A 26,090-nucleotide genomic window follows, 5' to 3' on the forward strand; every position below is an offset into this window, starting at 1 on the left:
GTCCAAGAAAGACCAGGAAGTTTGGTGTCAGCTTATGACACACAGGATAACTCTTCGGACTGAACATAGTCCCTGGACTAGAAATCTCATAGCAGACATGCTAAACAAAACTGGAAACAGCCTCCAAGTAGGAGAATTCGATCATTGGGCTCTAACCAGGATCTTCTTGCTCTAGGCAAACTGGCTCTACATCCCTTTGTATCAAACGAAACTGGCAAATGCCAGTTCTATGCAAGTTGGCATCCACATCCGGGATCTTGGTGGAATGCCTTTCGACAGATGCTCCAGGATCTATCTCTACCTTTTTCCCCAATACCCCTAATTCCAAAGATTCTCACTGAGAGGAAAGCAAAGCAGCGTTCTCTTGTCCTGATAGCCCCCAGGTGGCTAGTTCAGCATGGTTATTGATGATAAACTAAGACCAGGCCCCTCATCCTGACCTCACTTCTCTCCTCTTAAGCTCACAGCTCCTAAATTCCATCAATCCAAAGATCTCAATATTCCTCAGGACTGCAGGTGGATTCTCTCCAAGTCAAGGAGGTGGCCACGATAAGGACACGTAAACGTTCATAGGAAAGTTTCTGCCTGTGGCGCCAGAAAATCAAACCTACATCCTCTACTAGCATTATCGGGCAGAGAACTATCCTAGCTCCTTTTACTAGCTCAGTCACAGTTAGTACATGTGTCCGTTAAGGTACAGCTTACAGCATCCTCAAGATATAGCTGTTCATCACATTTTTACTTTCTACTCTTGTAGAATCATCAAACAATACATAAAAGATTTATTCAGTGTTTTCCTACAGAAATGGCTGCTTCCTCGGACTGGCACTTGAACATACTTCTATTTCAACTCACGAAGTGTTAATTCGAACCCACTCTCAGAGCACACCTCATGTTTCTCGCAAGGAAGGTCGTATTGTTACTGACGCCCACCTCAAAGTAGGGTAGAGAAGATGCAGGCTTTCTCAAAACAAGAACCTTCTTGCGTCTCACAGGCAATCTAGTTCTTCTCTGAACTAATCCACAGATTTATTCCCATGGTTCCATCAGATTTTGCCTCAATTAATCTATAATATTTTGGACTTTTCTCCTGAATTCAACATCACCAGCTGAGAGGTCCATTCATACTCTAGGTATCAAGTGATAACTAAGATTTCTACTTTCATCGTACTAAACAACTCATGTGAACTGTCCAACTGTTGGACTCAGGTAGTCACACTCGTAAGGGTGCTCCAGCCACAATGGCAACCATCGCTGAATGAATTCCAGCTGCAGACCAGTCCTGCCACTCAGACTAGAAATCCCCTCACAGAGAAAAGTAGGATGCATTCAACTGGGGCAGTTCCACTTGAACTACTTTGTTTGTGTAAGTACCTCTGGAGAAGATGTGTTGTGATGCGACTTGGAAAAATGTGCTTATTATTTATGCAGCATTATTACCTGAAATTGGTGCAGCGCAATCATACAGCGGTTGGATTGTTTTTACTATACCACTTATTTCATTAAGAGGAGCCTCTTTTGGTTCCATGCATTTATGTATTCATGCAGATTTTAATGTAGGATGTGTATATATGGATATATATATGGATATATATATGGATATATATATATATATATATATATATATATATATATATATATATATATGTTCGATGGCATGTGTAGGTGCAGATATATATTTATGTATAAATTTATTATATTGCATATGAATGTTATGTATATATTTTCTACCCACCATCCACTATTTGCGCTAAATACTATAAGATATACATATACAGTAACTGCTTGCTATTCTGATTCAAGCATGTAAATCTATGAGAGATCCAATACTGGAGAAGAAGATAAGTTACTTACCTGTAACTGTAGTTCTCCAGTATTTCATAGATTCTCATGCGACCCATCCTCCTCCCCATAGAGGCTCCCCTTATAGCTCGGGATTATCTATTCCCACTTGTGCTTGAAAATCTGAGGGACTCAGCCTCTGTTGGGAGTGTTCTAGAGGGTGCTGTCGCCTGATTGGTTATAGTCCAAGTTTGGTCCTTTTTTTAAAAAGGACATGGATAGGCAATTAAACTGACCTTTTCATTGCCATTATAGCCTATGAAAGTGATATATATATATATACTGCTTTATTAAATTACCGGGGACTCCCATCTCGACAAAGGGGAATGATTCAAGCATGTGAATCTATGAAAGATACCAATACTGGAGAACTGCAGTTACAGGTAAGTAACTTATTTTCATTCTTCCTTTCACAATATTCTGTGTTTCACATGCTTCCACAGGCAGGGGCATCCCCATATTAATCACAGGGATGAGTATTCCATAAAAGAAGAGTTGAAACAAACTTTAAAGGCATTGAGCATTCTATGTGGTCATAGACACTGTCAATATGTTAATTCTTCTAAAGGGCTATAGTACACATCCTCTCCTCACTCTACTCTAGGCAGGGGGTTCTGATCTGTCTCACTGGTCCTGTAACATGAGTGCTCGACTGATGTATTATTCAGTAGACAATACAAAGAAATGTAAAATTCCACCTAAGGTGAATCCACTTGAAAAGTTGCGAATGATCGCTTCTGGATCTAGTTGTGGGCTTCTAGGCTTTTGGACACTACTATATATGTTGTGCACTAAAAGACAGGGGGAAAGCAAGGAAAAGTGTACCAGTCACATAAAATTATGAACTGAAATGAAGACACCGTTCTTGAGTCAAAGAGCCTATGGAAGACTTCTGAGTCAGGATTGATGGTGTTGCGCCATTCTGAAACTACTCAAATCGATTCAAAAGTTATGAAGGCTTACATTTTAGGAGATTAAGATGCCTTTAAAGAAGTTAGGAGATAAGCAAGTTCTTCTGAAGAACTCTAACTGTAGAAAAAATACATTGGCATGGCGACTGATCTGAGGCTATCAAGTTAATTTGCAGTCGGTGTGAAACCTAGTGTACTCACTCACACTTGATATACCAAGCTACAAAACAGAACAATCTAAGATGACAGTTGTTAACGCGTCCCACCCTAAGTAAATTACTTACTCTGGGACTCGTTTTAGGCCAGTGAACTTTTTGACCCTGATTGGAGACACCTTAAGGCGAGATAACTAATCAGCATGTCAATCAATATATCAATACCCTCATCAATATTCTCAATAGCAAATTAATCAAATTAGTTAATGACATTAATAAGAATCAAAACTCACCATGACCTTTCAGCCATGAATAACCACACAGAATTTAGTAAGATTTATGATATTTATTCCCTATTTGTTACACTCTACTAGTAAGTTTATTAGTCTCAATACCAGAAAACACATCAACAATGTCACAATATAGCAACTTGAATAAGACTTCATGAAAGCAAAGATCATGAACATTAGAACAAAGCACGACATCAACATGGATTAACTTTAGCAGAGTATCATTAGCGCATTTATTCAACAAAGCAAAGATCCAGTCATTTGTCTATTTGCATCCGTTTAGTGAATTCCTTAACTAACCACTAATTAGCATTAGCATGTTGGGCTTCATGCAAACCAATTCAGTAACACAGATTTAGAAAACATCTAACTATGTTATCTATCAAAAGAGCAGTTGGTACCTAGAAAGAAAAGGCAAACAGACAATTACAATTTCATTATCATATAGTTACCCTCCGTAATGGGTCAGCATACAGAGTCAGTCTTCGTCCTCAGGACATCAGTCGATTCGCCATCAGCTGGGGTAAGCAGCAAAGTTCAGCAAGACAGGGCAGTAAGGAACACCTCCCTCATAAGGAGGAAAGTAAGTATCGGGCAAGGCAAGGAAGGGGAGGATGATTTGAAGAATCAAACAGCAAAGTCTTTAAGACAGAATGTGAAAGTAACACATGAAGGTCCCTATAATGGCTCAGTAATGGTGTAGAATGGCTAATTTCTCCTTGTGTCACGGCATTATATTACTCTTGTTGTACAGGCTCCTAATTTCCAATTGGGCAAAATTTGGTGCATCATTATCTCTAACCAATGATCCGTCGAACACCTTACTAGAATTTTCACTTAGGACAGTTCTCATGTAACTTATTGGCTCCTGTAATTGACGTCTCCAACGGGTAGAATGTCAGGTACGAAAAGTTACACTCACTGTTTCAGTCAGTAGTTCCATTGTCTTTACCAGTTCAGGCGACCTCGCACCTGTTGCGAATTACATTGTTGCATTCGACAAGAATGTCTCCTTGTGCAAGTCGGGTCTCATGAGAAAGAATTTACTACGGCTACACACACATCTCTAGCTTCTGGAAAAATACAGCGTTGTGTCCTTCAGCAAGACAGCACATTGCACGTTAGCAAACACATTTAATATGAGACCAGGCAGCTAGGCCCAGACCCTTGCTAACTAAGGCCTAGTGATCAATTTAGCAAACCCTTAACATATAACTCTTAATGCTAATACAGAATCATACATTAGTACTTTAATAATCCGTTATTAATCAATTTCATTAATCATCGTATACATTGGTGGCCACTCCCCGTGGGCACATTTCAAACGCGAATAGTAGAAGCACATTAATACATTCTCTATACGGCATCAGTATACATTAATTTGCAAGCAATTTATGTTAATTTTTTATTATAAAAGCTACACTCCAACAATCCCTCCTCTGATGACTCTTGTCATCACACAAATCCCTTTCTTCACAATTTGTTCATTTCCTTATCTCTTTCATTTCTATTTCTTCCCCTGATTTTGTCTTTTCATATTTTGCTCTGAACAATTTTTCCCTTTTCTTTTCTTCCCTTCTCACATTGCGTTTTGCCAATTTTTCTTTGATCCGTTTATTAATTTTGCATGATAACCATAGCCCAGATAAACAAGCCATGACAATTACTATTCCCTGTATTAATTTTCCCAATATCCCATGCCAAATATTACTAAACCAGCTTCCCACATGAGCAAGTCCTTTTCCAACCTTTTCCCAAACTCCTTGTTATTTCAGTTCCTTCAAATCTGCACTATCTCTGGTTAGGTAAGTAAGCATACTTCTAATCTCATTACTGTTGTCAGGTATGTAGGCACAGCAGTGACGCTCATTAAGCATCTTACAGACTCCGCCATTTTTCGCTAAAAGAATGTCTAAAGCAAGCCAGTTTTGAAGATTCATAGCCCTCTCCGCAGCAAGTTCAGTATCCATCAGGATACTTCTGTCTTCAGTGTGATCTAAAATGCTTTTCTCTACAGGTGTAAGCAAGCATGTCAAGGTATTGCGGTGTGCATAGGATGTACTAATTGTTACTCTAGGTTCAAAGAACCCTTTAATCAGCTTTATGGCATAATATTTAGCTACACTATTCAAATCTTCTATGATAGACACATAAAAGAACACACGGTCATAGTTAGAGTAAACATATTGCGCTTCTTCTTCGTTATAGAAACGTGTTAGTAGCAGACTACAACTTATCCCATAAGTTAGTGGCAAACTATGATATGTAACTCCCTCTTGCAGTGAAACAGGAATTTGTGTACACACATAACAGGCTTTCTCATCCTTAGTGTCAACATACTCACTCAGCAAGCGATAGAAAACATTAGTAGACAGTTCCCCTTTTGTGTTAGTTTCCTCATGCAGATACTTTGCATCTTGCTCAAACTTCTCCCAAGGTGTTAGTGTAGCAGTCTCAGAAACTGTAGCATTGTTAGCTTCATATTAATCCACCAAACGCATTTCCACAAACAAAGCTATAATGAATATCACACATACAACACCCAAAGCGACACCCAAATATTACAACGCCTACTCCCCTCACTATCATCTCCCGTGTTAGGCATGATCTGTAAAGAATCAGAAAGCAAAGAACTATAAATGTAAACAACTAATTTGAGGATGGTTAGAAACTCTTTTTTTTTTTTCCAGCAAAGCTTAGCAAAGTCTTTCTTCAGCAAATATTTACAGCCTTCTCATTCACTCGCAGGATCCTTGTCAATTCAGGTTAGCAGCTTGTCACAATCGGTTTTCAAAAGTCAATTCAGGTTAACAGAGTCACATCCGGTAATTTATCAGTCTCTTTTCTCAAGTTTCTTTTACTTAATTTCAACTTAACACAGTCTCTTCTCCCCATTGCCAAACTCAAGTACCATAGTATTGATCTGGACTTCTCGATCAAAACAGAATGCCAAGAACTCTTGTTGCCATTCAGCTGACGTTGCATAAGCCCATTCAGGACCTGCATACCTTCTGTTTGCTATTCTCTTTCTTTTCAACTTGCGGTCACCCTGCAATTCTCCTTCAGTCAGGTCTTCTTTCCTTGTGATATCGACCTCTTCCTCTGTTGTTTCAACAATGACCACCTTCCCTTCTGTTACTTGCGATTCTAGCCTCTTATCTCCTCTCAGTGTCCCTTTACTGTTTGGCTTTCCAGGTTGCTGTTCAGTGCCCTCCTCTTGTGCTATGGTGTTTTCTCTTGCTGGACCTGCAAGCGACTCAGGAGGATTCTGGAGACTCTGACTTCCTTCTGCCTCAACTCCTTCACCTTCTAGGTCTGTCAGGGGTTCAACTTCAAACCTCTATCCTTCTGCTTCTGGGAGAACCTCTCTTTGGGTCGGGCCTCCTGGTGCCTCAGTTGAGATAGGCTCACCGTCACCCCGCTGGATCTCATTTACTGTCTGAGTGACCAAGCCGTCCTCAACGGGCTCTCCTCCAATCTCAGTTCCCCTTTGATTACTCTCCGGCCTGAGACTTCCTTTTCTGTAGCTGTTATTTTCGACAACTCAATTTCCTCATCAGTTGGACACGTCACCTTCTTTGTGTGACTAGCATGGATCCAGCTTGGAATTCCCACACATTTCACAGCAGTAGTAGTTGTCAGTATAACTTGATACGGCCCCTTCCAACGTGGCTCCAAACACGACTTCCTCATGTGTTTCTTGACAACCACACAGTCACCAGCTTTCAGGTTGTGACCTGGATCATTAATCGGTGGCAGTGTGGTTGCTTCCACCTGGTGAAAGAAAGAGCGGACCACGTCTGCCAGACCCTTGCAGTAGTCCAACACCATATCATCCGTGATATTCACAAGAGCATTCGCAGGCACTTCGGCAAATCTCATAGCTCGGCCCATGAGAATTTCATGAGGAGACAGTCCTGTTTTCTTGTTAGGTGTATTTCTCATTGACATTAGCACTAAGGGCAATGCATCAGGCCATTTCAAGTTTGTAGCTGCGCACATTTTTGCCATTCTCGACTTCAGGGTATCATTCATCTGTTCCACTAATCCTGAGGCTTCAGGACGGTAATTGCAATGCAACTTCTGCTCAATGTTCAGTGCTGCACACAAGAGTTTAACCACCTCATTGTTGAAGTGACTTCCTCTATCTGATTCTAAAGAGATCAGGAACCCGAAACGTGGTATCAATTCCCTAAGCAGCAACTTCGCTACTGTCATTCCTACGTGTAGGGTAAGCTTCAATCCAGTGACTAAAGATGCACACAATCACCAACACATATCTCAGACCTCCACACACAGGCATCTCAATAAAATCCAATTGCATCCTGCTAAATGGACCTCCAGCTCTCCCAATGTGGCTCAAATTCACCACTGTCCCTTTCCCTGCATTCATCTGCTGACAGATGATGCACCTGTGTCAAATCACTTCTGCGGCTTGTCTGAATTTCGGGTTAAAGCAATCAATTTTGAACAACCTGATCATGGCATCTCTCCCAATATGTGCTTGACCATGGTAAAATCTTGCAAACTGTGACAAAAGACTGTTTTGCAAAACCATTTTCCCCTCGCCTGACACCCACAAATCATCAGGTCTTTGTACACATTGCATTTTAAGCCAAGAGCGTTTCTCTTCTCTGCTGGCACGTCCCTGCAACAATTTAAATTCTTCCATTGTGTCAACCACCCTCAATGCGTAACCTGTGCATGTCTTATTTTCTGTTTCAGGTAACAATTCCCACTGATCTTTGAATGATATACAGTTCAATGCACAAAACCTTGCGACTTGATCTGCATATCCATTTCCCATTGACACAAAGTCTTGTGATTTCACATGAGCGCTACATTTCACTACGGCAATTTCAAGAGGCAACTGAATCGCGTCCAACAACTCTTTAATTCTTTTGCCATTTTTCACCGGAGAACCAGAAGAGGTCATGAAACCCCTCTGTGACCATAGCTGGACAAAATCATGGACAATTCCAAATCTGTACCTGCTGTCAGTATAGATAGTGACTTTCAATTTGTCAGCGGCATGGCATGGCATGCCCTAGTACGAACAATCAATTCAGCCACTTGAGCCGAGTATACTATTTCAAGCCAAGAGGCTTCCAGGATACCAGTGATAGTACATACAGCGTATCCGGCTCTTAGTACTCCTACTGAGTCTCTCAGGCATGAGCCATCAACAAAGATATTGTATTCATTTTCTTCCAATTGGGTATCTTTAATGTCAGGTCTCGGTTTGGTGCACAGTTCTGTTACCTCAAGACAATCATGTTCTACCTCCTCAGCATCATCAACATCTGTATTCTAATTTGGACGCAAAGTTGCTGGGTTTAACACAGTACAACGTTTCAGTGACACATTTAGTGACCCCAATATAATCGTTTCATATTTTGTCAGTCTGGCATTTGTCATATGCTGCGTCTTGGTTCGGGTCAACAGAATTTCGACTGAGTGTGGGACCATTACTATTAAAGGGTGTCTCCCATCACTATGCCTTCACACTGAGTAAGGCTCTGACCAACCGCTGAGACTGCACGCAGACAACCCGCTAAGGCTGCTGCACCTGGGTCCAAAGTAGCTGAAAAATATGCTACTGGGTGGTTTGCACCTCCTTGGACCTGCGTCAGGACGGACAAAGAACAAGCATCATGTTCATGACAAAACAGGACAAAAGGCTTTGTGTAATCAGGCATACCTAAAGCTGGAGCCCTGCACATGCGCTCTCTCAGCTCAATGAACACCCTCATCTTTTTCTCAGACATAGTTAGGGTATCCGGGCCATCCTTACCCACCTTAACGGTCAGCCTCACCAATGGCTTGGAGATAACTGAGAAGTTTGGGATCCACTGGCGACAGTAGCCCACCATTCCCAAAAACATCCTAACATCTCTCTTGGATGTTGGTGTATTCATCTGCAATATGGCTGTCACCATCTCTTTAGATATTTTTCTTGACCCCTTCTCAATCAGATGACCTAAGTATTTCACCTCTTTCTGACAGTACTGCAGCTTCATTGGGGACATTTTATGCCCATTCTTTCCCAAGTCGTTCAGTAGGGCAATAGTATCATACCTGCAGTCATCTTTTGTTTTCGACGCAATCAACAAATCATCAATGTACTGTACTAGAGTTGAATTAAAAGGCAAATCCAATGATTCCAAATCCTACTTCAATATCTGAATGAAGATGGAAGGTGATTTCGTAAACCCTTGAGGAATTCAACACCAACTGTAAACCTTGTCCAAGAATTTGAAACTGAAGAGAAATTGACCATCCTCATGAAGAGGCACCGAAAAGAACGCTTGAGACAAGTCCACGACTGTGAACCATTCTGCGTCACATGGAACCTAGAACATGATCACGGCTGGATTTGGCACTATTGGGCAACATTTTACCACTATATCACTAATTTTCCTCAGATCTTGGACAATTCGAACTTTCCCACAAGGCTTTCTCAGTCCCATTATTGGTGAATTACATGGGCTGCTCATTACTTCCTTTAGGAGCCCTTGCTTCACAAAGTCTGCAATTATCTGTGTCACTTGTATGAGGACATCTTGTGCCATGTGGTACTGCGGTACCTGGGGAAACACAGCATTTGGCTTTACATCTACTTTGACGGTTCTACTCTTTTTATCAGTCCCACTTCCTTTCCTGTCAAGTCCCACACTTTCTCTGTGACTGTTCCCTGTAATTTGGTTGGCAAATCGGTCACTGTGAACATCGGGAAGACTTTCTCTGCTTCAACTCAATCCCATCACTACAGGATTTCGCATAATGTAACACCTCATCAATCGGCTTCGCTTGCCAACAAATCAAATGATTCTTAATCATCTGGCTAATCTCTGGCCTCAGTCTCTCAACAAACTTGAACACTAGGTGGTTCATATCTTTCGGCTCTATGACCTCTGTGCCACTGTAGTGTTTGAAAGCCTTTAACAACCTCTCATAGTAAGCATGTATTGACTCTTTGCCTTCTTGTGCCGTTCAATCAATCTTCTGCCAATCAATATTTTGTGGCAACACCTTCTGCTTCAAGAACACAATCACCTGTAAGTAGTACCTCATCACCTCAGGAGACGGTGCTCCGGTAACCTTGTCCCTTGCCGGCTCTTCTGTCGGCCAATCCACATTCCTCTTGCACTCAAGCCACAAATCAGCTGGATCTATAATCTCAAACAGTGTGTTCAAGTCTTCACAAAGACATTTCGCAAGCTTCACAAACCTGTCTGTCTGCTGATACCATTCGATCTGCTTCTCCCTCAACCTGCGAAAGTCATTTGTGGATGACAAAATGTCACCTCTAGACCATGGTATATGGACTAGAACCCCTCCAGCTGTTTCTCTCATTGGTAACATCTTTATCGTACCTGTATCTGGCACCGCTTTCGCCTGCTGTTGTTCCAAGCAGTCACTTTTCCTCTTATCTCTCTTCTTTGCCCATCTGCCTTCCCACTTCTCTAACGCTCCCCAAACTTGAGCACTCCATAGTATTTCATGTGATCAAAATCTTTAGGCTCGAAGTCCAACCTGTAACTCCTCTTCAGATGCTTAGTATTGTCTAAGTCTATGCCATATTTGTCTGCCAAATTTGCTAACCTCTGGTGCACCTTACTCACTTCTTTGGTTATCATTTGGGCACAAATATCTCAGCTCTGCTTCAGTGTAGGATTCTAACCTGTTCACTCCCATGCTTCCCTCAACTAACTCAGCTGCTTCCCCACCCAATCTCACAAAATTCAAGTAGTCCTCTCTCTCCGACCGCTCTGCTGTCGCAGGAGTAGTCTGTGGGGAATTAAGCCTGTCTAACCCTTCATTCATTTGTTGCGCAGTCAAACCTTGCAACAAGATATTCCCAGCCTGCATCATCGGTGTTTGCGACATGTTCGCACTCAGTATCTGTGCAGTTAGTAGTCCAAGACCTGCTTGTCTCATTGTCTCTAAAGCAGTGGTTCCCAACCTTTTGACTTCTGTGGACCCCCATTTTATCAATACTGGAGACCGGGGACCCCCACTGAATCATTATTGGAATCCGGGGACCACCACTGAGTCATTACTGATAGTTGGAGCCTAATATTATTACATTTTCTAAGCAGTCGCGGACCCCCTGAGGAGGCTTCGCGGACCCCCAGGGGTCCCCTGCTCACAGGTTGGGAACCACTGCTCTAAAGGAACCCCAATCGGACTAAAGTCTAACAAGGATCTAGATCTCTCTGCTGTCTGTTCTCCCGGTGTCATCCCTTGCGAGCTTCCTGTGAACCCTCCTCGTATCACCTCTTGAGTCATTACCCCTTGGTAACATACACTAGGCTTCGCCTGTGCATACAGCGGTACTGGTGGACCAACGGTAATTGGCAAAGATATAGCAGCTGGCGTCTGTCCATTTCCCAAACTCTGTGGAGCATTAACTCCCATAGTCTGACTCATTAAGGGTGCTGTGACTGACTGCGGTCCTGTGACCGAAGTGTAATTGGGAACCATCTGTTGCTGCGGCTGGGGCAACAAATGTGGAGTTGGCTCAATCTGCACTAACTTTGATCTCATATATGCTGGATCAGGCGGCACCATCAAATTCGTAGTTGTCTCTAATAAGGAAACATCAGGGTAAAGCCTCTGAACTGGTGGTGGCTGCAACTGTGTCTGCATTTCTGGCGTAGTGGATACACTAGCACCATTCTGTATCGGAGCTGATGTGATAACATTATTTGCCTGTGCCGTATTTGTGGTCCCCTGGTTCTGTGTCTAATTTACAGGACCTGCACTAGTACTCGGTCTATTGTCATTTATGGCATATGGTGGTGGTCGATCATATAACAACTGATTGAGAAACTCATCATCATCTGAATCATCTGCGTCTACCCAAGACTTCTGAGTCTCCTTTTGCTTGCTAGAGCCTTTGTCCGTTTTACAAGTGGCCTTTCTTCCCTGTGTGTCAGCTTCTTGAGTTATTGCCGGGAACATTCTAACTCCGTCTATTATTACCCTTCTCCACATCCTGTTCTCACTGTTCCATCTAGCCTCCGCTAGTGTCTTCTCTGCTTTCCTCATTCTCCTCTCAAATTTCTGTTGCCTCTGTCGTATGGCCATTAATTCCCAAATCGATAACGCCTCAAACTGAGCTGGCCTTGGAGGCGGTTTTTGCTCATTTAACGCCTTCCGCAAATTCTCTAGGATCCCTATGTTGAACAACACATTCTCTGGGAACGCCAAACACCCATCTTTCTCTGTTAATTTGCACCATTGCTTTAGCCAGAGACATGGCGCGACTCCCTTCTCCTCCATTACAGCATAAGCTGGAGTATCTTCTGGCTGTGTGGCGCCCCCACACTCGCTGTGATGTACACATCTCCCCTCAAAGCACTCTTTAAAGCCTTGACAAACTTCATTTTTCCATCTATAATTTTGTTTGGAATCGAATCAGGAAGTGACTTTAATTCCCAGAACACTCTTCGTCTACCTTCTCAACCAATTGCCTCTCACGGACGGCTGCCAATCCGTGCGCGACCCTTCTCGCTAACTGACCTATCCCAGCGCGGCTCCAATGACGTCACACTCACACACACTGCGGCTGACAAAGTCCTGCGGCTTGTCTTCCTCACTCTCTAGTCACGCAAAAACAAATGCAATATATTGCAAGCACTTTAACAACAAAACTCAAATTTGCCGGTTTACTACAGGAAGGGTAACACAATCGCTTCAGAACTTCACAGAGATTTCACTTGAAGTCTCGGCTGCTACTCTCTCCTCCTCAGATCCCGCACTCGCAAGCAGAATTCGACCCACAAATTCTACTCTCAACTTGTCAATGGTTCGTCCTAGTGCACTTTAGAACTTGCCAAATCTCCATCAAAGGTTTTCACTCACACACTTTGACTCAAACTCGACTCGTCAATCACACCCGATTGACCTATTAAACTGTGCAAATTGCAACATAAACCAAGTGTCTCATACACTTATCCATATACCCCAGAGTCTTAGACCACGCAGGGTCCGTACATCACCAACAACCACATGGACAATTTTTTAGCACAAAGCGCCACATTTACATGAAGTTTGCCGACTTTCCTACTCTCATACTGCGGAGTATGCACCCTCCTACTAAAACATCACCTGTCCTAAATTCTTACAAACCTCACAATTCACCTGCGATATGTATAAGCTGTGCAAGCGCAAATTCTACATCAGGCATACTATCACTAGAACGCCGAGAACATACCCAACTCACTTCGGCATGCTCTGAGATTCCAGGAAAGTCATTTGGGACATAGGGGCACATCATCTCTCCAATTTGCATTATTTCAAAAACAATTCTAAAACGATGATCCCTCGTCCTAGGGCCACAAAGGGCCTAAACCGTCCTCTGCTACCAGAACTGTTAACACGTCACACCCTAGGTAATTGTCTTACTCTGGGACTCGTTTTAGGCCAATGAATCTTTTGACCCTGATTGGAGACACCTTAAGGCGAGATAACTAATCAGCATGTCAATCAATATATCAATAACCTCATCAATATTCACAATAGCAAATTAATCAAATTAGTTAATGACATTAATAAGAATCGAAACTCACCATGACCTTTCAGCCATGAATAACCACACAGAATTTAGTAAGAATTATAATTATTCCCTATTTGTTACACTCTACTAGTAAGTTTTTTTGTCTCAATACCAGAAAACACATCAACAATGTGACAATATGGCAACTTGAATAAGACTTCATCAAAGCAAAGATCATGAACATTAAAACAAAGCACGACGTCAACATGGATTAACTTTAGCAGAGTATCATTAGCGCATTTATTCAACAAAGCAAAGATCCAGTCATTTGTCTATTTGCATCCGTTTAGTGAATTCCTTAACTAACCACTAATTAGCATTAGCATGTTGGGCTTCATGCAAAACAATTCAGTAACACAGATTTAGTAAACATCGAACTATGGTATCTATCAAAAGAGCAGTTGGTACCTAGAAAGAAAAGGCAAACAGACAATTACAATTTCATTATCATATAGTTACCCTCCGTAATGGGTCAGCATACAGAGTCAGTCTTCGTCCTCAGGACATCAGTCGATTCGCCATCAGCCGAGGTAAGCAGCTAAGTTCAGCAAGACAGGGCAATAAGGAACACCTCCCTCATAAGGAGGAAATGTAAGTATCAGGCAAGGCAAGGAAGGTGAGGATGATTTGAAGAATCAAACAGCAAAAGTCTTTAAGACAGAATGTCAAAGTAACAGCATGAAGGTCCCTATAATGGCTCAATAATGGCGTAGAATGGCTAATTTCTCCTTGTGTCACAGCATTATATTAATCTTGTACAGACTCCTAATTTCCAGTTGGGCAAAATTAGATGCATCATTATCTCTATCCAATGATCCATCGATCACCTTACTAGAATTTTCACTTAGGACAGTTCTCATGTAATTTATTGGCTCCTGTAATTGACGTCTCCAACAGGTAGAATGTCAGGTACGAAAAGTTACACTCACTGTTTCAGTCAGTAGTTCCATTGTCTTTACCAGTTCAGGCGACCTTGCACCTGTTGCAAATTACACTGTTGCATTCGACAAGAATGTCTCCTGAGCACGTCGGGTCTCGTGAGAAAGAATTTACTACGGCTACACACACATCTCTAGCTTCTGGAAAAATACAGCATTGTGTCCTTCAGCAAGACAGCACATTGCACGTTAGAAAACACATTTAGTATGAGACCAGGCAGCTAGGCCCAGACCCTTGCTAACTAAGGCCTAGTGATCAATTTAACAAACCCTCAACATATAACTCTTAATACTAATACAGAATCATACATTAGTACTTTAATAATCTGTTATTAATCAATTTCATTAAGCATCGTATACATTGGTGGCCACTCCCCATGGGCACATTTCAATCACGTATAGTAGAAGCACATTAATACATTCTCTATGCTGCATCAGTATACATTAATTTGCAAGCAATTTATGTGAATTTTTTATTATAAAAGCTACACTCCAACACAGTCACCACGAAATAGAAAGAAACAGAAGGTTCAGCAAGCGATGTAAGTTAGAACAGAGTTAAGACAAGCCAGAAAGAGGAGCAGTAACTAACCACTAAAAAGAACTCAGAGAAAACTACTTTGGGGCTGACAAAACAGAAGTGTTGAGATGTAGGACCCAAGTGCAAACAATAGCATAGGTAGGATACTGTAGTGGAATGCATAGAATATGAATGACTGTATCCCTCGCCTGCCACTCGGCTACCACCCTCGGCTGCCATCCAGTTCCACTGCACAATGGAACTGGAGCTGCTAGTGCACAGACCTACATACATGTAACCTGCATGACTTTACCTGTCAAAGATGTCACTTTCTCGTACCTCCTTCCTCACCGTGTGTTGTCTCTTACAAACTTCCAAGGGGGTTGTGTATGTCGGGCCAGTAATGTCAGGTAGTCCACTCACACTGGTGCCAACGGGCTGCATTCATAATTTGTAGACAATAGTTGTGCCTCATGACCGAAAACGATAACCTCAGTCTTACAACTTGAATTATATAACTGCTATTGTAAATGCAAATTTATATTTTTTTCATAAGGTATTTCGTGGTTGTCTTTTATGAAGTGTTGAGCATCAGATCAGTGATTATACTCAGCGGTACATAGAATGTGTAACATTTATATTTTGAATATTGAATGCTCAGTTTCGTAGCCAAGCAGTCAGACCTTTTTTCAGATTCCTATCAGTGTTAACAAATCAAACATTTTCTGTCTTTAGTGGATGCATGTCATATTGTCAGAATACTAATTACAAACTGCATTGATAAAAATCCGTAAATATGGAAAGGCAAACATTGCAGGTTCAAAAGTTTAAAGATAGCCAAAGAACAATGTAAATATTTGTGAGAGATTGGGAACATTGTTCCATCATCGTTTTTCAATTTTGGGGAGGCAACCAGTTTTTACTTCAGGTCACACGTGCTGCTGCGCAGATGTTGCTATTGAGACATTAGAAACTCTCCGCACAAAAGTAAGATGGTTTGAGGGAAAGATGACAAATGGGACAGAGGAAAAGATTAGGCGTTTGATGCACACAATTACTACCTGATCTGAGCAGGTGGTAAATGTAAGAGGAGGCGTGGTGTAAGGCAGGGTGGGGTAGTGGCATGTGGAGGAGGATGGCAGAGTGAAGACGAGGGTGTCATGGTTATCTCACCACCACCTTGTTAGTAAGAGGTGCTCGAATGTGAGTGAAAGAGCAGGAAAGGCCTCGGAACCAAGGTGGTGAGGGAGTACAGTGTCTCCCCCATTTTCAGAAGAGATCTCAAGAAAGAAGGGATTAGAAATCCAACATCCGAAAGCTGTGGAGTAAGTCCCACACTACACATGGCCACTCACAGGTCAACCTCATTTTAAAAAAAGATGTTGGCAATGGAGAGCAGGTTTGGCAAAGGGACAGGAAGCATTTTTGGGTAGCGCAGGAGTAGAGGAAAAATATAGCGCATGGGGGGACAGAGAAACAAGAAGAGAAAGGAAACTCATGCACTCCAATATAGTTCTTCCTGCAGAAGAAAAAGAAAAGAAACATCTCAAGTCAGCAGTGGGAGGCTACATCTTATCCAACCACAACACTGTGAGACTGAAACACAACACACATTAGAATATGGAGGGATGCCACTGAATCAAGATAAGACAACTGAGATAGACAATAAAGCCTTCTAAAGAAGTCCATCTGTCTGACTGAGACCTCAAAAAAGGTCTTCAGAAAAAATGTGCACTGGATTCAGCAGAAAAGTACAATGCCCAATAACATGATCACAGGACATTACAATGTTAACCCTTAAGGGCCTATGATTGAAGAATTCCATTGTTCAAGACGTTGAGCAAATATCACCTTCTAAAAATATCATCACAATTGTGCACTGTAGTTGTACTGTGTACCCTTTTGAGGTTGGTGTAGCACAATCTTATTATTATTATTATTATTATTATTATTGAGGATTTATAAAGTGTCTAGCTTCCCCGATAGAGTTTCCCATCGCTAAGTACTTTAAGGTGTATGGATCCGGACTGAAGCTGTACAACTCAGAAAAGCCAGGTCTTTAATAAGTTTTGAAAAGCCAAGAAAGATTGGCACCATCTCATAGAGGTAGACAGAGTGTTTCACAGCTTGGGACCCATGTAGGAGAAGAGCGCCCCCTGGTCAGCAAATACTGTACTAACAAAAGTATTTCATATGTCAGGCATAAAATAAGAATACTCTTTAAAAACAATTCCATGTTATTTTTCATTTTGAAGGCAGTGACAATTTGAAGTAAGTGAATCTACTAAAGGTTGAAATTATATTATTAAGAATCAATTGGCAACAGTTATTATACTCTGCAACAGTTTACCTGCAAGAATAGTGTCTAGAACAAACTACAAGCAATTCCTGTTGTGAGTGTATTCCTAAGAAGAGTTAGAAATGTGCAATGCTCTTCAGAATGTCGTATTGTCAGAAACTGGGCAGCCTTCTCCCTCTCAGCTTATGTAAATGTACTTCTTGATATAATTAAACTGTGGTTGACCCTTGGCTCTCAGCCCAACCTCTGGAAGCACCTCAGCACCATGGCCAACTGTTGTCATCGTCAACTTACACTTATCCTTGATATGAAACCTTGGTATGAAACCTAGCCTCCAGAAACAAAACCTCAAAGATGGAAACATTGGCACTTTCCAGCTTGACCATAGTCATTCTGTTCTTACTGACATACCTAAAATCCACCTTGCCCCACTCGTACCTTCCTTGTATGTAACAGCATGTTTGATAATGCTGGTTGGCCGCTCTGATCACATCACTCCTGTATTGCACTCTGTATGATTGCTTCCTGTTGATGGCAAATCGATATGCAAACTTGTATGTTTAGTGCACAAACTCCAACACTCTGAGCACTCTCATTAGCTGACAAGTAACTTTAAGGTTTTTGGAGAGATCTCACTAACTTTAAGGCTCAGATACTCTCCTTCTAGAAACTATTGTATTCAGAGAAAGCAACATACCTTGATTCTGTGTTCGGGTGTGCTCTTCGAGCCTAGTACAGCATCCCACCTTCTATTCACATCATTGTTTCTACTTTAAAAAGAGAATATTGCTCTGGCTACAATCTCTGTTATCCTGATATGTACAGGTTTCCTCTGCAAAGTGCTCTAATGCTCTTGGGCCTTATATACTCCATAGAAAAACACTCTATTAATAAAAAATAAATATTCTTATGGAGAAAACAAAAATAAGTCTTCACCATTAGGGGCATGATAACAGATAACTAGGCAGAGATACTGAGTAGCCAGAATTTCCATTTATGGACAGTATCCCTTCACGTATATCCATCTAATCCAAACTAAACCTACAGACTAAAAAATAACTGCATTGGCCTGGATTTATGGGAGAGCATGCCACACAGAATTAACCAGCTTCAATGTAATGCACACAATCACTACCTGCTCGGAGCACGTGGCAAATGTAAGAGGGGGTGTGGTGTGAGGCAGGGTAGGGGTAGTGCATCTGTAGGGTGGAAGAGTGGAGAGGACAATCTTTCCTGGCTGCATTGCCTGCTCCTCCATGCCTTAGAGGTCATGGAATAGGGCCAAGCTGCACCACGTGCTATACCCAAGGCAAGTTTACCAGGCAAAGTTCCAAGTTAGTAAAATAAGGTCTAGTATTTCAGGTGAGGGAACATTGCACCACCTTTTATTGGACGGGACTGTATCAATACCAGGGATCTCGCTCTGGCCAACGCAAAATCAGTGCATTGGTAAAAAGGCCTGTGCGATTAAGCATGGTATTGAAAGAACATATTTTTCAGTAAACAATCGTATTCTTTTTGCAGGATTGGCATCTTTTTCTCACCTTTGCTGCCAGTGATTCAAATCTTAAAACTTTTCATTATATTCTACGTGAAAAAGGTAAGGTTCTAATTGTACCTTTGAGTGACTGTGTTGACGAAATTCAATTTTGCTAAGGGAGTTCTACTAAAATGTTATCTCCTCCATACTTTTCTACATTTCAAGCCTCTCCATTTTAAGCTTCACCAGGCATAAGATAAAATTTCCATAAAATGTAAAAACATTGTGCACATTAACAAGTTTGGGAGCTGCCTTGTGCCTGCTTAGAAGCCACTTCACATTCCCTGCTTTAGCATCCCTTTCTTTTCCTGACCCCCCACACCAGAGCTTTCCATGAAATATTTAGCAAAGTACCCAGCCAACATTTCATACTGGTAGATGGTTGCTCTCCAGCCCTAAACCACCACATTGTAGTAATTATTCGAATGTAGTCGAAAGAACATTTATTTTTCGAATTTGTTGGTTCTTTGTGTCGAATGGATTATGAATGTGTGACTTACAAGCTTAAATAATTGGAAAACCTTTATACTATCTCCCAAGCCATCCAAAGGTTTCTGGGTGGTAGTTTATGACCATTCTATTGATGTTGAATGATTACAATTTCCACACATGTTCCAGTGTGATAAGAGAGTAATCAACTACTCTGCGTTTTGACCTGCTTTAAAATGTCATCTAAGATAACATAAGGAATCTGATAACCTATTTTTGTTAAGCATGAGGCCTGGAGGCTATGAACACTACAACAGAGCCCGAGTAAAACAGAAGAAAGATAATATATAGACTATATATCACGAGTTGTTTGGTTTTCAACTAGCAGCTTTAGGTGAAAAGGGTGGTAAGAGGGAGATGCAGTCGACAAGGAATGATGACGAGATAGAACAAAACTCAACAACATAAAGGGTACGGTAAATAGCTAAAGATGGTGGGTTTATTTTTCCTATCCAGTCAGAACCCAAGGGGCGGGTGCGCCAGAGAGCCAGCGTGCAAGATGTGGTTCCTGCCGTCTGGGGGCAATATGAAGAATTAATATCAGCATTTCAGGTGGCTCCAGGCCCCTTGCTGATGGCATGCTGTTGCTGGACCCTGACAATCGAGGTAGCGGAGGAACTGGGGGACAGATACAGAGAATCATAGTGGGTCGCTGCCGGGCACGGAATGGTCGGAGTTTTTCCACATGGTACCTGTGATGGGCCAAGACCGCACTGGGGAACATACCTACTGGAGTGATTGGCGACGGTGGAGGCGCAACTGGTGTGAGATCAGGAGCCGGAGCCCTTTGGAGGCTGAGACGTGTGAAATAGAAGCCGAGGGAAGCAACTTCAGAGGTGAGCAGAGTGGTGGCCTGGGCAGGGGCATCCTGCGATCACGCTACGTGGGGGACAGCCCTGGTACAGAAAGGTGAAAGAGGAGACACCCCAGCAGCTTGGGTTTAGCCGTGAACACCAAATAAATGAGGAGCTGCTCTCTAGGCATGAGTTTACGGTACCTGAGGCCTCTCCCGGGCCCTTGCAGTGCTGACATACCACCCAACTGAACGCAGATGTCATTTGGATGCTCACATAATGTGCAAAGTACTACACTGGGGCCGCAGGTCAGATGAACCCAAGGAAATACACACATACATTGCTCCATGCCAGCCGATGGCACCAGGAGATGTGAATAAAGAGGGAAGACAAAAGAGAAACCAAACTTTCACCTCTTGTAAAAACTAGCTGCCACACTTGCGCAACTAGCTGTGACAGCGCCAGAGGACAATACGAGGCGTATTAAAACTCACACTCATTTCCCATTGCAAGAAAGTGGAGCCTTTGAGCTGCATCATTGGGAACACATGTAGTGCTTGGTGGTTCGTTCAGACGTGACATCGCATCTCAGCTGCTGACACTCTACTGAGGGTGGACCAGGAAAGAGACTCCCAGAAGTACACTGATAGCATGCCTGTATTTACGTAGCTGGGATTTACCACACTGTCAAAATGGACAGCAAAGCCAACAGAGGATGCCTAGACACCTCATGAGAGAGTGAAAAAATGACAAATGATTTGCAAAGGGACCTAGACGTGAAAACGTTATTACTTGGCATAAGGAGCAGCCTGGCATCTATTGAGATCAATATTGATTCCATGTGTGCTAAATTAGACTCCTTGAGGTTAGACAAAGCATGATGGGTGAATACGGGAGGCGGAGCAGAGGATCTCCAACATGGAAGCTCTTTCAGCTACTCGTGGTGAACAGTTATTAGGCATGTACAAGATTCTCAAACTCATAGCAGCTAAAAACAAAGATCTGGAGGCACGCTAGAGGCACAACAACCTGCACATCATTGGAATAACCAAGACTACTGATACAGGGAAAATTTCTCGCCCGCCTCCGGGTGCTCCGACGTTCCCAATCATTGTCCGGCTATTAAATTACAAAGACCGGGACACAGTCCTTAGGCTGTGATGTGGGGTCAGGAAATAAAAGAACGACACAACTATGTTTGGCAAATAATATGGCCATTTATGAATAACGGCCGGGAGGGCAGCACAACTCTGACTGATACCGCACTCAACTTTGTCATCACAAACAGCTTCTTTTATATCCTCATGATACCTTGAATGCGTCTTATCACTTGTCATGCATTTTGATTTAAGCGCTTGCTTGGTACATTGTTATCTCTACTTACATTAGCACAAAACTACATTTCTCCTTGGGAAAGCATCTAATTACGCATTTACAGAAAGCAAAGGTTACACATCTGTCATGGACACATTTGCTAATAACCACAGTGCCTTTTGATCTCACGTTCTGAAGCTTATCAGTATGTCCTTCCTCAGCTAACTCCACGCTTGGAAACATTTCTGTCTGTCCTCCCTTGCACAGCTGCTGGCCTTCAAGCATCAAAGCTTATCATGTTCCCTTTCCAAAACCACCATGGTGTACACTTTCCCTTGTGAACGTGGATCAGAATGTGTGCCGTCCCTGTGCGTGTGTTATCAAGTTATGGCTCAAGCTTTCTGTGGCCTTCTACTTCCAGCTGCATTATGAATAAATGTTTCTGCTTGCCTTTGCACCCCTGTATCATCTCTATCCTGGGCTCTCTATTTGGACATCATGAACATTCTAGGCCTGAATTATTTTCTGACCATGTACGATTCTGCACATTTTCCTCCTAATTCATGCATTAGCAAAAGGTGGGCCTTCTCCTTTTTCCATATTTTCAGTAATATTCCCTCCTTTAGTTGAACTTTCAACTATTTCTTCACCTTCCCTACTACATACATTCATTAGTGTGTATATGTTGTCCTCGTCCTCCTGCACTTTCCTGGCTGCCATAATAGTGAGCATCCCACTCAACTTCTGGCTAACCCTGTTACAGAATCCTACCACTACCTGGAAGATACAAAACACCAAGAGGATCACCACAAGGATTGGGAATAACCCCTTAAACAGTCTTGACAACCAGGATGGAATCCCGACAAACCACCCTGAAAACCATTTGTCGGGGGCACCCCCTAGTCTGCAATCTTCTTCCATAGGTTATGTAGAGTCTGTATGGCCTCCGTTATTGTTCTGTTGTCTGCATCATTAGCTGGCACGTATGTACAGCAAGCACTTCCAATTTTAGCACAAACCCCATCCTCCATAGCCGTCATCAAGTCTAGCACATACCTATGTTGCATAAGCATCACCCTCACAGCCCGCATTTCTTCCTTGACTGCAATAAAACCATCTTCAGTCGCGTTAATGGTCTTCATCAGTACCCATCGGGTTATTTGCAGCCAGCGGGCAGTTTCCTTTGCTTGGACAAATGGGAAGAGGCTTCTGAATAACAACTGGGCATCATTAAACAACCTGTGCTCTTGTGGAACGTCTTTCCAGGTTTTAGTGGCTAAATAATCTGCAGATCTCTTCTTCCGATGGTGTAGCAAGGCGGTCGGACGGCTCATGGGATGGTCATGTAACTTTGAAATGTCCACCCCTGGAATCACCAAAGAGGGGTTGTGCACAGTAACTAATGAACAAAGACCTCTCCATCCAGAAGGAAGTCAGGTATACAGCCATTCTCTGCATTTCCAATAGTAGTCCACAAGACTGGAGGTGCCCCATTGCATGTCAGCATTGTACCTTTTGGTAATGCAATTGATGTTCCTCCCTACCAGAACCGTTCCACTCCCCCTGAAACATAAAAAGAAAACAATTGGTGTTCTACCTGCTCGAAGATTGGATGGTGTTTCCTACTCAGGTTAATCTAGATATATTTTCATCCCATATAGCCTGACAATTTTGTTGTGTGCTATTGTCACTCTGATTTCCCATCCATAGAGAGAGAGCTCTACATCCAAATGTTGCGCCATGGTGCCACTGACCATGGACGTAACCTGATCCATTTACACAAAAATATGGCCTCTCCTGACAATCATGGGGCATAGGTGTGGCTGAGTAGTTTTCACAGAAAAGTGTAGGTCATGATATTCCCAGGAATCCCTGCTCTAATATTCTAGTTTTCCATTTCTTACTCTTATACCTTAAGACCCCTGTCCCAGCCATTGTTTCAAACTTCACTATTACCTCCTTGCGGTGTGTCAGGACATTCATTATATCAGCTAACTCCTCCTCATATTGTGTGGTGTTTACTAGGAACGCTCCCTGCCTTATCTGTAAGGGTTGCATCCATGCTTGCATTCTGCAAAGATACAGGTGTAATAAGCGTTGAGTACCATTCGGGGGTAACATTTTTGATGATTGCAGCCTGTCTGCGTCACTTGCATGTGGAATCAGAGAACAAACAAAACATGACTTATTATTAGTCTGCATGCTTATCTCTGTCATATGCTGGTACCACATATTATGTAGCAAACTAACATGGATATTATGGGATACAGTTTCATACTTATATACTTCTCTCTGCAAGCGCTTAGTATACTGACATATTGCCATGCATGGGCTAAAATACCATTGAAATGCAATTCCTAGCATAACAGGAACAGAAAAACAAAATTGAAATACATAACTGTCCACTAGCAGTATCGAATAGGAACTCCGCTGGCCTCTTTAAAAGGGACGTTGTCCTTCATGTTTTTCTTTGCCCTCCTCTAAAAGTTCCTGTGAAGATGGCGATGCGTGACATGAAGCAGGGGCCATCTACGTCTGACAGATCTATCTATGGCTTCCTGCCCTCCACTTTCACTGGTGTGGGGGTGCTCTGGATAACTAAGTAGAGGCCCTCAAACTTGCTGTTTCTCCATCATCGTACGAAATTGCAGATGTACACTTGCTGGCCCACGGAAATTGGACTTGTCTGCTGAGCTGCGGTGGTGCACTTCTCCTGTCGTAACACCTGTTTATAGAAGAACTTGACAGACTTCAATAACTGAGATAAATAACTACTCATCTCCTGCCCTAAAACCTCAGCTGTCTTTTGAACATCTGTCTTCTGTTGAGCTATCGTTAAGGGAGTTGGCATAGGACGTCCTGTCACTATCTGGTGAGGTGTCACTTCCTGGTTGGTTCCTGAGGGCATATAAAGCTAGTGGACGCAATATATACAGTTTTTCTGCAGTGTGGCACATAATTGATAAATTTTGTTTTTTAAAAGGCAGTTAATGCGTTTCACTATACCATTACTTTGGGGATGATAAACAGATGACAATTTATGTTTTATTCCTAGAGAGGTGCAGATGTGCTGAAACATTGCATTAACAAAGTGGGTGCCGTTATCTGAGCGGATCGCTTCTGCGATTCCCCACCTAGGTATCACCTCTCTTATCAGAAAATTTGTTACTGCTTTAGCATCATTATGTACTCATGGTCCTGCCTCGATCCACTTTGAAAAAGGGCAGACCACCACAATAAGGTATCTATAATTGTTACATCTCTCAATAATGTCGACCAAATCTAAATGTACATTTTTAAGTGGACCTGTCGGACGTGGTATTGTTGAGGTCATTACTTTTAGTGTGGGTCTAGGGCTGTATTGTTGGAATACTGCACATTCTGCAATGTACATAATAATAATTTCAGATAATTGTGGAATGAACCAACCTGTCTGTAGCGTAGCAGGAAGATATTCCTTAGCAGTGTGTGCAGGGAGGTGTAGTTGCTCTAGGGCTGTATATAACAGGGCTTGTAGCATTACTGGTTTACCTGGCTTTCTTGCCTATAGATAAAATCTGTTGGTGACTGTATACACCCTCACTGTTCCCACAGCTCCCCTTCATGAGGTAGTGGTTATTCTTGCAATTCGCGTAAATGTAATTGTGCTGTCTCTGTATATGGTTGTGGTAATTCAGTAGCATTCTGTTGTCTGCTCGACATCATCCCTAATGTGTGTTCATCCTGTTCACTATAATTTGTAGATGGTTTAGCTACTTCTTTTGCTTCCCAGTCTGCCAAGGCATTACCCCTGGAGGCAAGGTCTTGCTGATTGGTATGTGCTGCACATTTTATAACTGCTACCTTGGATGGTAGAGTTAAAGCCTTTATTATTTGCGCCAATAAATCTTTATGCCTTACAGGAGATGCATCAGATATGAGAAATCCCCTCCTTTCCCACCCATGATTGCTAGAATGCACAGTGGTGGTGACATATGCTGAATCTAAATAAATGATAACCTCTAATCCTTCGGCTTGCTGCAGCGCTTCAATGATGGCCACTAATTCTGCAGCTTGTGCTGAGAAATGGGATGAAAATTGTATTTGACTCACTATCTGTAAGGTGTCAGATGATCCCTTCTGTTCGGCTTTTACAACTGCTGCTCCAGAGTGCCTAATCCAGATCTCCTGATCTATGAAAGAGGACCAATCAACAAAGAGCAACTTGCTCCCAAGAATGGGGTCTTCTCCTACCTTACTCTCTTCTTCTGGGGTGTAATTGGCACAGTCATGTACTTGTTCATCATCAGAAACTGGGTGTGCAAAGACCGTTGCTGGATTAACTTTGTGACATCGAATCATCGCAAGTATGGTATTGAAAGTATTACTTCATATCCAGATACCCTTTGAGTTGTAAGGGTGCTCTTCCTCTTTTGCAAGATAGCGAATACCGCA

General features: G+C 42.3%; 1 protein-coding gene across 4 annotated transcripts in view; it reads left to right on the forward strand.

The window, feature by feature from the left end:
• Positions 1 to 26,090, forward strand: part of TMC5 (transmembrane channel like 5) — a 413,711-nt gene that overhangs the window by 264,646 nt on the left and 122,975 nt on the right. For all 4 annotated transcript variants that reach the window (XM_069210234.1, XM_069210235.1, XM_069210237.1 and 1 more), the window contains exon 16: positions 19,044 to 19,119. In XM_069210234.1, the coding sequence (XP_069066335.1) occupies positions 19,044 to 19,119 (76 nt within the window). The remainder of the gene's footprint in view (positions 1 to 19,043; positions 19,120 to 26,090) is intronic.

This window comes from Pleurodeles waltl, chromosome 10, assembly GCF_031143425.1.
Source record: "Pleurodeles waltl isolate 20211129_DDA chromosome 10, aPleWal1.hap1.20221129, whole genome shotgun sequence".
NCBI lineage: Eukaryota > Metazoa > Chordata > Amphibia > Caudata > Salamandridae > Pleurodeles > Pleurodeles waltl.